The sequence below is a fragment of the Vulpes lagopus genome, chromosome 24 (genome assembly GCF_018345385.1).
Source record: "Vulpes lagopus strain Blue_001 chromosome 24, ASM1834538v1, whole genome shotgun sequence".
Taxonomy (NCBI): domain Eukaryota; kingdom Metazoa; phylum Chordata; class Mammalia; order Carnivora; family Canidae; genus Vulpes; species Vulpes lagopus.
In genome coordinates, this window is record NC_054847.1 from 30,381,489 (window position 1) to 30,393,496 (window position 12,008).

Sequence of the window (12,008 nt, forward strand, 5' to 3'; positions counted from 1 at the left end):
GTGATGTTTCCTATTTTATTTCCTATTTTAACCTACACACTCAGTAGGTTTGTGTGTGTGTGTATCTTCTTTATCCATTCCTCTGTTGGTGGACACTTGGGTCGTTTCCATAGCTTGGCTATTGTAAATAATGCTGCAATGGACATAGGAGTGTATATATCTTCTTGAGACCAGGATTTCATTTCCGGACATAGGAGTGTATGTATCTTCTTGAGACCGTGGATAAATACCCAGAAGTGGAATTGCTGGGTCATCAGGTATTTCTATCTTTAATTTTTTTGAAGAATCTCCATATTGTTTTCCATAGTGGCTCCACCGATTTGCCTCCCTACCAACACTGCACAGGGGTTTCAATCTTTTTAAAATCATGGTAAAATATACCACAATAAAAATTTTATGTTATATTTTATAGTATAATATTTGCAATTTTAACCATTATTAAGTGTACAGTTCAGTGGCATTAGGTACATTTACATTCTTATGCAGTCACCACCACCATCAATCTTTGGAACATTTTTTTATCTTCCCAAACTAAAACTCCATACTCATTAAATAATAACTCCCCATTCTCCCCTCCCTCGCCCCTGGCAACTACCATTCTACTTTCTCTCCTATGAATTTGGCATGATATAGTACTTGTCTTCTTGTGAGTTTCTCGTTTCTCTTAACATAATTTCCTCAGGGTTCATACATATTGTAGCTTATATCAGAATTTATTTATTTATTTATTTATTTATTTGAGATTTTAAAAATTTATTTATTCATGAGAGACACAGAGAGAGAGAGACAGTCAGAGACACAGGCTGAGGGAGAAGCAGGCTCCATGCAGGGAGCCCAACGTGGGTCTCAATCCCAGGGCTCCAGTATCACGCTCTGAGTCAAAGGCAGACGCTCAACCTGCTGAGCCACCTAGACGTCCCCTCAGAATTTATTTTTAAGACTGAATAATATTCTATTATATGTATATACCACATTTTGTGTATTCACTTATCCATAGATGTACACTTGGTTTGCCTCCACATTTTAGCTATTGAAGATAATGCTACTATGAGGATGGGTGTACAAATATCTGAGTCTCTGATTTCAATTCTTTGGAGTATATATGCAGAAGTAGAATTGCTGGATCATATGCTAATCTCTTTTTAATTTTTTGAGGAGCTGTTAAACTGTGTTCCGTGGTGTCTGCACCATTTTGTTCCCACCAACAGGACACAAGAGTTTCAATTTCTCCACATCTTCAACACTTACTTTCTGCTGTTGTTGTTGCTTAATGCATGCGAAGTGGTATCTCATTGTGGTTTTGATTTGCACTTCTCCAAGATTAATGGTGTTGAGCATCTTTTCATGTGCTTATTGGCCATTTGTATATCTTCTTTGGAGAAATATCTGTTCAAGCCCTTTGCCTATTTTAAAATCAGATTTTCTTTTACTGTTGATTTGTAGTAGTTCTTTATATATTCTGTACATCCCTTAACCAGTATGCGATTTGCATATATTTTCTTCCTTTCTGTGAATTGCCCTTTCACTCTATTAATATTATCCTTTGATGCATAAAAGTGTATAAATTTGATGTTGTTCAATTTATCTATTTCCTCCTTTGTTTTCTGTGCTCGGATATCTCTTCAATTTTTTTAAGCCCAGGCCATTCATAGACTTTCCCTATGATTTTTCAGTCCTACCTAGTCTGTCTCCTTTTTTCCCCCCACTCCATCTCCTTGATTAAGCCTTTTTAGTCACCACTGAGAGCAGTCTGTCCAGGGTACTCTGACTTACTTCTCAGTCATTACCTTTAGGTAATTTCCTCTCAAGTAGCAAGTGGGTGGGAGGGAAGGGGGGAAGTCTTTATTAACCCTCTTTTTAAAAAAATTAAATAATTTATTTTGACGGGGGGTGGTTGGGGGAAGAGGCAGAGGGAGAGGGAGAGAGAGAATCTCAAGCAGACTCCCACTGAGTGTAGAGCCTGACATGGGACTTGATCTCACAACCCTGAGACTATGACCTGAGCCAAAACCAAGAGCCGGACGCTCAACCGACTGAGCCACCCAGGCACCCTCTTAATTAACCCTCCTGTAAAGAGCTCACTTAATAAACCTAGATATATATAGTGGCAGCAAACGTCATTTGCTCCGTTAATAGTTGATGAGTGAATAGACGAATGAATAAGTGACGCACGAACCCAGGGACACACAGGTCTCTCCACCCCAGGTTATCCATGTGCTGACTTTTTTCAGACCTTCTCAGTGTGTGTGAGGTTCTGGTAATCCTCAGTGGGCTCGGGGAGACTGAGGATTGGGCTGACCTCTCCAGTATATCGTGAGGGTGACTGCTGAAGTTGGTGGGTGTCTGAGCCAGGGCCCGAGAACTACATAAATGATGAGAATGTGGTGCTTGGGTCTTTTTCTAACCTACTTTCGCTGCATCTGAGGACAGGAAATCGAATTGGTGCTGCTCATAATGGATTGCGAAGGTTTATTTTAGTAGGTCTGTCTTCTCAGCTAGGCAGAGAAACTGTATTCCCAGGTGCACTTGCATTTAAGCAACAGATGTACTCCTTAAATGAACTAAGTAATGCATTTGTTTTACCGTCACTTATTCAGCACAGAACAGCAACAACCACCACAACTAATATCTAAAGGTTTATACCATGTGTGTGTCACGTGCCACGCTAGGTATTTTAAGTATTATTTCATCTAATTCCCTCAAAAACGCTATGAGATGATTATTATTCCAATGACGGAGATAAAATTGAGTCTTAAGGAAATTAAATACCTTGCCATGGTTCCCACATCTAGTGAGTGGCAGGGCTGGGATTCTTACTCAGGGGAGCTTCCTTCTAGGTTGGATTCCTTATTCAGCATGCTGCCTACTCTGTGCTAGGTGCTAGAGACATACAGGTGAGGCAGGTATCATTGCCCATGAGAGTGTAGTGATAGAGATATCCATAGGAGATTATGAGGGCAACAAGGACACCTACCTGTGGTGGGTGTTTAGTAAGTCAGGGAAGGCTTCCTAAGGAAGGAGGGTTGAGTGAGTAAGAGAAAAAGGTAGCCCTGGGAAGAGAGAGTGGTCATCTAATTGTTTTGCCAGCCCATCACCATGTTCTTTTTTTGGGAATGTCATCCCTCTGCTTTTGGGAACCTTCCCACCATCGTATTCTTCAAAGATCTTACAAAGTTTCTGACTCGGACTGAGTAGTCTAGAGGTAGACACATAAGCCCTGGCCAATCATAGACTTTCTCTAGCTTTTTTTCCAAACTGAAACTCCAAGCAAACATTTATCCCTATCTAGTGATGGACATTGAAGAATGAAACCCCGGGACCCCTGGCAGCTGGCTTTCCTGACGTTTGGTTGGGGGGGGCGGGTCGGGATGATCTACGATGAGAAAAAATGAAGCCAGTACAAAGGGAAAACAGGGACAAGAAGTGGAGAGAGTCCCTCCAAGGACTCCAAGGGACAAGAGAGACAGAGAGTCTTGATGGCCTGCCTGTTCCCTGGCTCTGTTGTTTAATCATTTTTTTTTGAAAAAGCAAGATAATCTGGACTCTTTTGATAAATTCTCCTTTTGCCACAGAGGTCCAGTTGGGTTTCTATTACTTTTTACTCTGTTTTTCTTATTTAACATACTTGCTTAGTAATAGGCATGAATGGGTGGGTCCTAGAGAGCAAATGGCTTAAAGTATCAGAACAAACACAGTGAAAGGTGAATGGAGGAAGCCACAAGTAGTTGGGTAATCTTCAGTGTGTCTACATTAAGACAAGAAGTGTAGATGAAGCCAATAAGTAGGCAAAATCTCATCATGGGACCTGTATTATGCAAAGGACTTTAGAAGTTGATGCTGTATATATATTCTGATCATTCTTCAGGTTCTAAGTAAGCATTAGGCAGAGGTACTATGAACTGCACTATCATTAATAGTAACTAAGAGGTTTTTAACCTGGCAGTCACAGGCAGGCTTTAGTTGTCCCCAAATCCAATAAAATAGCGTGAAAAACCTGTGGGTCTGTGCAGGTTTGTTTTTGGTTTTTGTTAGGGAAAACGTCTTCGACTTTCATCAGGTATTAAAGCAGTTTCTGACCCAACATGTGTTGTGAACTGGTACGTGCAGGCATTTTGGGGAACAATGGCTTCAAATATCCATGCAAATGTCATTGTCCCCTTAGTTTCCTCACAGCGCTTACAAAACCATTCAGCACAGAGAAAATGGCCCATAACGTTGGGCGCTATCCTAAGGGCTTGTCCTTGGAGGTGATGAAAAGGTTTAGAGAGAGGATATAGACCTGGTTGACCTAGAGATTTTATTTTATTTTTTATTTTTAAAAGATTTTATTTATTTATTCATGAGAGACACACAGAGCGAGAGAGAGGGTCAGAGACCCAGGCAGAGGGAGAAGCAGGCTCCACGCAGGGAGCCGGACGTGGGACTCGACTCTGGGTCTCCAGGATCATGCCCTGGGCTGAGGTCAGGTGCTAAACCACTGAGCCACCCAGGCTGCCCTATTTTTATTTTTATTTTTATTTTATTTTATTTTTTTTATTTATTTATGATAGGCACACAGTGAGAGAGAGAGGCAGAGACACAGGCAGAGGGAGAAGCAGGCTCCATGCACCGGGAGCCCAACGTGGGATTCGATCCCGGATCTCCAGGATCGCGCCCTGGGCCAAAGGCAGGCGCCAAACCGCTGCGCCACCCAGGGATCCCTATTTTTAAAAAATATTTTATTTATTTATTCACGAGACACACACACACACACAGAGGGTCAGAGACCCAGGCAGAGGGAGAAGCAGGCTCCCTACAGGGAGCCCAATGTGGGACCCCGGGGTCACGCCCTGGACCAAAGGCAGATGCTCCACTGCTGAGCCACCGCGGCGTCCCTTGCCCAGAGATTGTAACCGGGATTGCTGGGTATGACCTCCCCGCTACCCTTGACCTGGGCAGCCAGGCCAGAACGCAGGGTTTCAGCGGTGGCTCCTGGGGTACCCCCGCCGCTGTCCCCACCAGCCAGCCGCGAGCCCCATCCCGGCCTCTCCGCCCGCAGCGGAGGAGACTACAAGTCCCAGCGCGCCCCGCGCCGAGGCCGGGCGGGGGCGGGGCGGCCCTCCGCAGTGACGTCACCCCGGGCGAGCCGGGGGCGGGGCGAGGGGCGGGGCGGCCCGGGGAGGCGGCGGAGCGCGCTGGTGCTGATGCAGGATGGCCGGGCGCGCAGGAGCCCGGGAGGTCTGAGCCGGGCGAGGCTCGCTCGCTGCGCATCGCCGGGGCCGCCGGCCGCGTGGTCGCGGGCAGGTGGGCCTGGGGCGCCGCGCGGGGCCAGGGCGCGGCCGGGAAGGCAGGTCGGCCGCCGGGGACCCGCCCGGCCCCCGAGGTCGCGATGCCCCGCTGAGAGGCGGCGTCGGAGGCTGCAGGAGGCGGCCTGGCTGCGGGCGCGGCGGCTCTCGCCGAGCCCCGGCCCCCTCCCGCCGCGATGGCGGACCCCGCGGAATGCAGCATCAAGGTGATGTGCCGGTTCCGGCCCCTCAACGAGGCGGAGATCCTCCGGGGGGACAAATTCATCCCCAAATTCAAAGGCGAGGAGACCGTGGTGATTGGGGTGAGTGTCCGCGGCGCGTGGCGGCCCCGACGGCAGGGATGCTCGGGCGCCGCTCCGGGGCTCCCCCCCCGCGGCGGCCCCGGGCGGGCCCAGGTGGGGGGCGGCAGGTGCGCCGAGGGAGGGCCCGGCGCCGCCTTTGTTCGCGGGGTGGGGGCCCGCGTGGGCCTATTGTTCCGCCCGGCCGCGCCGCGTGGGGAGTCCTGCCCCCCCGTGCCCTGGCTCCCCTCCAGGCCGCGTCTCTGCGGCTCGCGGAGGGCCCCAGGCAGCGGGCCCGTGGGTCGATCGCTTCACCTGTTCCGCTCACGACCTGAGCGCAAGGAAGGGAAAAAGAGGTACTGGAAAAACCCTGGCCTCGGCCGGGAGCTCCCACGCCGCGTGGACGCGGCTCCCCGCGGTGCATGGGAGGGCGGGGGGGCAGGGGTGGCTCCTGCTGGCGGCCCGGGACCTGCGCCCCGGGTCGGGCCGGGTCGGGTCGGGCCGGGGAGACGACCCCCACCTGGTGCCCGCAGGCGCTCGGGGAGGACCGCGGGCCGCTCGCCCACCTGCCAGGGGCGGGGGCCGGAGCGCAGCCCCTGCCGGGAGCGCAAGTTACTTTGTGTGGTCGCGGCCGCGCTCCCCCGGCCCCCTCCTGCTCCTACCTTCCCCCCTCCCCTCCCCCTCCGGTCCTACCTTCCCCCTCCTCCTCCTCCCCTCCCCTCGTCCCCTCCGGTCCTCCCTCCCTCACCCCTTCCCCTCCCCCTCCCCCCTTTCTCCCCTCCCCCTCCCTCCCCCCCCTTTCCCTTCCCCCTCCCCTCCCTTCCCCTCCCCCCGCGGGCACCCGGGCTGCCGCTGGGGGCGGGGAACGCCGTAGGGCTCTGGTTCTGCCCGCGGGGTAAGGGATGCGGGTCGGCCCGCCCCCGCCCCCGCCCCCGCCCCCGCCCCGTGACCCCCGCCGCCCCCGGCGTGTGTGCTTCGGGGCCCCTTTGTACGGCGCCGCGTGGGGCGGGACCGAGCCCACGGGAGCCCCCCGGGCCCGCAGACACGGCCCCGCCGTCCGCTCCAGGCTGCTGATGCAGCCGCGGCAGCCTTCCCGGCCCGGCATCGACCAAGTGATGTCATCCCGCTGACTGAGCATGCTCGGGCCGGCCCCCTCCCCCGAGCCCCCCGCGGCCCGGCCCTGAGGTCCGGTGATTGACGGCCGGCCGCGCACCCAGGGGCCCCGCGGGCGCCGGCCGGGCTTTCCGGGGCGTCGGCCTCACCCCGGTGGAGCCGCAGCCCCCGCGGAGGCCCGCGGCCCGGCAGGTGCTCCTGCTCGCGGGGCGGGTGCTCGCGGGGCGGGAGCTCGTGGAGCAGGTGCTCGCGGGCGGGTGCTCGCGGGGCGGGTGCTCGTGGGGCAGGTGCTCCTGCTCGTGGGGCGGGTGCTCGTGGGGCGGGTGCTCCTGCTCGTGGGGCAGGTGCTCCTGCTCGCGGGGCGGGTGCTCCTGCTCGCGGGGCGGGTGCTCGTGGGGCAGGTGCTCGCGGGCGGGTGCTCGCGGGGCGGGTGCTCGCGGGGCGGGAGCTCGTGGGGCAGGTGCTCCTGCTCGCGGGGCGGGTGCTCGTGGGGCAGGTGCTCCTGCTCGCGGGGCGGGGTGCTCGTGGGGCAGGTGCTCCTGCTCGTGGGGCAGGTGCTCGCGGGGCGGGTGCTCGTGGGGCAGGTGCTCCTGCTCGCGGGGCGGGAGCTCGTGGGGCAGGTGCTCGCGGGGCGGGTGCTCGTGGGGCAGGTGCTCCTGCTCGTGGGGCAGGTGCTCGCGGGGCGGGTGCTCGTGGGGCAGGTGCTCCTGCTCGCGGGGCGGGTGCTCGCGGGGCGGGTGCTCGTGGGGCAGGTGCTCCTGCTCGCGGGGCGGGTGCTCGTGGGGCAGGTGCTCCTGCTCGCGGGGCGGGTGCTCGCGGGGCAGGTGCTCGCGGGGCAGGTGCTCGCGGGGCGGGTGCTCGCGGGGCGGTAGCTCGTGGGGCAGGTGCTCCTGCTCGCGGGGCAGGTGCTCGCGGGGCGGGTGCTCGTGGGGCAGGTGCTCCTGCTCGCGGGGCGGGTGCTCGTGGGGCAGGTGCTCCTGCTCGCGGGGCGGGTGCTCGCGGGGCAGGTGCTCGCGGGGCAGGTGCTCGCGGGGCGGGTGCTCGCGGGGCGGTAGCTCGTGGGGCAGGTGCTCCTGCTCGCGGGGCAGGTGCTCGCGGGGCGGGTGCTCGTGGGGCAGGTGCTCCTGCTCGCGGGGCGGGTGCTCGCGGGGCAGGTGGGCATGCACCCTCCGCGAAGGGGGCGGGGGCGGGGCTGGGGCCTCGCCCGGGGCTGCCTTGTGCCCCCTACAACGGCAGCGCCCCTCCGTCCCCCTTCCCCCTTTGTGGGCAGCCGTGACCGCTGGAGGCCGCGTGTCCCGGCGCCCACCGGGAGCTGGCCTAGGAGGGCGGGGGGGGCTTGTTCTCCGCCTGCTGTTGAAGACCGGGTGCGCTGCGGCGGTGGGCTGTGGGCGGTGGACGGGACCTCGGACCTGGGACCTGGGACCTGGGACCTGCGGCCGGCCCGGGCGGCACCGGGGGCAGCGAGTAGCTGGTTTGGGTTCCCCCTCTCAGTTGGGATCAGCCCACACTCTGATTTGCTATTTCCTGAGCCAGGCTGTGGTTTAGAGTGGGAGCTCTTGGGGACATCTAGCCCCTGCGCCTTACCTTGTAACAATTCTTTTAAACAAATAATTGTGCAGCACTAGAACATGTTCTGGTGACCCTGTTTTTTTTTTTTTTTTTTTTTTTCCAGAGGTTTTAAAGAAAAGCCTGGGGAACTTTTTTCTTCTTTGACTTCTCCACCTCCTCCTTCCTCCTTTTTCTCTTCCTCCTTCTCCTCCCCTTTCTCTCCTCCTCTTCCTCCGTTTTCTGAGTCTTCTAAGAGTGATGCATCAAGACTAATGAAGGAGAGTAATAAATCATCCTCTTTGATCTCCGTGCAAGGCAGAAATCCCAAGAACTATATTTCCCATCTAAATATACATAGGATATTGACTAAACACATTAAAACAAAGTCACTATGTAAGATGAATAATTTAACAAAAAATTGTGGATGTGAATACACAATTAACTCTTCAACTGCGAAGTGAAGATTTTGATTATCTTACTATAATCCTTCAATATAACAGTTTTGGATTTTACGTTTTTTAATTGAAATAAAACATTCATATAGAAAAGTGTTCTCGTAATAAGGGTACAGCTTAGTAAAGCTTTTATAAAGTAACCACCCCCTTGAAACCATTTCTCAGACTAAGAAGTAGACATTTTGGGGCACTTGGGTGGCTCATTTGGTGAAGTGGCTGCCTTTGCCTTGGGTCACGATCCCAGGGTCCTAGGATTGAGCCCCACATTGGGCTCCCTGCTTAGTGGGGAACCTGCTTGTCCCTCTCCCTGCAGCTCCCCCTGCTTGTGCTCTCCATTTCCCTCCCTTCCTGTCTCCATCAAATAAATAAAATATTAAAAAAAAACACATTTTGGAGACCACAGTAGTCCCATTAGGGCCCCTCCCAGTCACTAGCTCCCTCTACCTTAGGGTAACCACTCTTCTGATTTCTAATGCCATAGATTAACTTGTTTTTTAAAAATAAACTTAATGTACACGAAACCATATAGTATGTTTGCTTTTGCGTGTGGTTTCTTGCAGTCAACATCGTGCTTGTCACATTCACCCATGTTGTGGTGTGTAGCAGCAGTTCATCCTGGTTCTGTAGTACCCCATTGGATGACTGTACCACAATTTATTCATCTATTGACTGTTGGTAGACATTGTTAGTTTTCTTTGGGGTTAATATGGACAAAGCTGCTATGAACGTTCTTTTATACATCTTTTGGTGAGAGTGCGTACAGGAGACTGTCAGATGCTGGAGGTGTTGGGACTGGGGTTGGCAAGTGCTAGGACCATTCCCCTTCCTAATTAATAATGTGTAGCTAAAGGAAATGCAGACTATCATGTTTTGTACACTCAGTAGAATGGCTCCCAAGTCAATTCAGTTGCCACCAGCCCATATGGTTCAGGTGCAGGTGGAGACTGCCTTAGGTAGGCATTTCTTTCCTTGCACAGGCAAGGTGCAGTTGTGGGGATGGCCAAGGAAGACCAGAACCATACGGAAATGTCAGTCATCTTCACTCCCAACAGATACATGTAAAAAATGAATTTCTGTTAGCTGTTAGTCTAAATTCAGAATTCCCTTTTTTTTTTTTTTTTTTGGTGGAGAATGTGGGCATCGATCTTTTTTTTTTTTTTTTAAACCAGGGTCATTTTTTTTTTCTTTAAAGTCCTGTTCAGTTTTTATGGAGATGTATGGTAAGAGGGAGATTTTGCAGGTGGAGTTTTTAGATTTGTCTTTTTTAATCTTTTTTTTTTTTTTTAATTTTTATTTATTTATGATAGTCACACAGAGAGAGAGAGAGAGAGGCAGAGACACAGGCAGAGGGAGAAGCAGGCTCCATGCACCGAGAGCCCGATGTGGGATTCGATCCCGGGTCTCCAGGATCGCGCCCTGGGCCAAAGGCAGGCGCCAAACCGCTGCGCCACCCAGGGATCCCTAGATTTGTCTTTTTAAGGGAATGTCCTGTCTTGAAGGGATCATCTCCACCATTTTTGCATTTTTTCCCCCTAAAGAAACCTAAACGTTTCTTTCTTTGAGCACCCCGGCCTCAGTCTCTCTCCACCTTGAACCCTTGTCGCATTATTTTGTATATGATCTCGCAACTTCGTTGTCTTAGATTATTAGTTTTATCATATGTTCAGTGACATTGTAAGCCAGATGTAGAGATAAGGACCATCTATGTTTTGCTTCTTTGTACCTTGCCCATAGAAAGCACTTGATAAATATTTTTGATCTCTTTGTTGAATCTAGAAATCTTTACTTTGGTGTATTTAACTTATTTCGTGGGCTCTTCATTGGCTGTAGGCTGTGGGGAGTAGTTAAAAAAACAGTTTTAAAGAGAAGTGCTGTTCCTTTGGGCCTGCTAAGATGGCAGGATACAGTAAGAGAATTGGGAAAGCAGTATCTTCAGCTTTGGTAAAAATTAGGAAAGCTCTTAACAGCGGTGATGAGCTAGAATTGGAGGGTGGGGATGGCCTAGTGATTAGAAAATTGATTCTTCAGAGGAAAAATACTGGATTTATAGCATTTCTGGACGTACTCCTCCATTAGCTGCTAAAAGTCCTGGTGAGTCAGCCACTACTTTGGCTGTTCGATGTATCCGCATTGACGGGCGCCCTGCCTTGGAGAGCTCCCAGGAAGCTTCCCTGAAACGGACATGGACACTTGAGTTTCCTCACTTGGGGCCTTCCTCTTGTTCAAAGTGCTAGGAAAGCAGGAAGTTCTGACCTACTTGAGAGCCAAGGCAGAGCATCAGCCATGGGCTGTGATCTGGTCAGTGGCATGGCAAGTGGCCTCACCCTGTGGGAACTCAGATCAGTTCTGGTGGATGCGCGAGAAAGGAAGAAGGGCCCGGGACAGAAACCACATTGCAAGCTGGAGTTATTGTGGAGATGAAGGACTAAAGAAGAAATAACAGCTAAAATTTTTCTTTTTGTCCATAGTAACGGTTTTTAAAAGCAAGAACATTAAACTTTTTTATTTTAAATTTATACACTGTAAAATCACTTTTTTGCGTATATAGTTCTATGCTACGGGCTTTGACAAATACGAAGTTGGGTAGCAGCGCTGTATTAGTTTTCTCTTGCTGCTGTAACAGATAACTACACATTTAAAAGCTTAGAACTATACAAATTAATTATCATACAGTTTCCGTAGGTCCGAAGTCCATCCGATCAGCTGGTTTCTCTGTTTAGAGTCTCATAAGATCAAGACCAAGCTGTTGACAGGGCCCTTTTCTTTTCCAGGGGGATAATCCATTTCTTTGCTCATTCAGGGTGGTGGCAGCATCCTGACAGTCGCAGGAGTGTGGTCCTGTTTCCTTGGTGGCCGCCAGGCCTGGCTGTTCTCAGTTACTAGAAGCCACGCTCGGGTCCTAGTCACACGACCCCCTTCCTTCTCTCTTAAAAACCAGTCCCTCTCACGGTTTATGTCTCCCCTGCAACTTCCACTGCCTGTCTCTCTTACTGACCCTTCTGCCTCCCCCTTCAACTCTCAAGGGCTCATCTGATTACAGTGCACCAACCCGGATAATCCGGAATCGCTCCCCATTTTCAGGTCAGCTGATTAGCAACTTTAGTTACATCTGCAAAGTCCCTTTTACCCTGTGACATTCACATATTCACAGAGTCTAGGAATTAGAGTGTGAACATCTTTTGAGACCACTGAGACCACACACCAGCATACTCAAAATATAAAACAGTTTCGTTTACGCCCCGTGCTCCATGCCGCCCCTTTGGTCGGATCTTCTCCCTTCTCCACCCCTGACAACCACTTCTTCCTCTCTATAATTTTGCCTTTTCCAG

At 52.1% G+C, this 12,008-nt stretch overlaps 1 protein-coding gene across 1 annotated transcript in view; it reads left to right on the forward strand.

Annotated features, from left to right (window-relative positions):
* The first annotated feature begins 5,183 nt into the window (after positions 1–5,183).
* The window catches only part of KIF5C (kinesin family member 5C), a 151,209-nt gene continuing 144,384 nt past the window's right edge, over positions 5,184–12,008 (forward strand). The window contains exon 1 of the mRNA XM_041739887.1: positions 5,184–5,587. Within this exon, the coding sequence (XP_041595821.1) occupies positions 5,462–5,587 (126 nt within the window). The 5' untranslated portion in view covers positions 5,184–5,461. The remainder of the gene's footprint in view (positions 5,588–12,008) is intronic.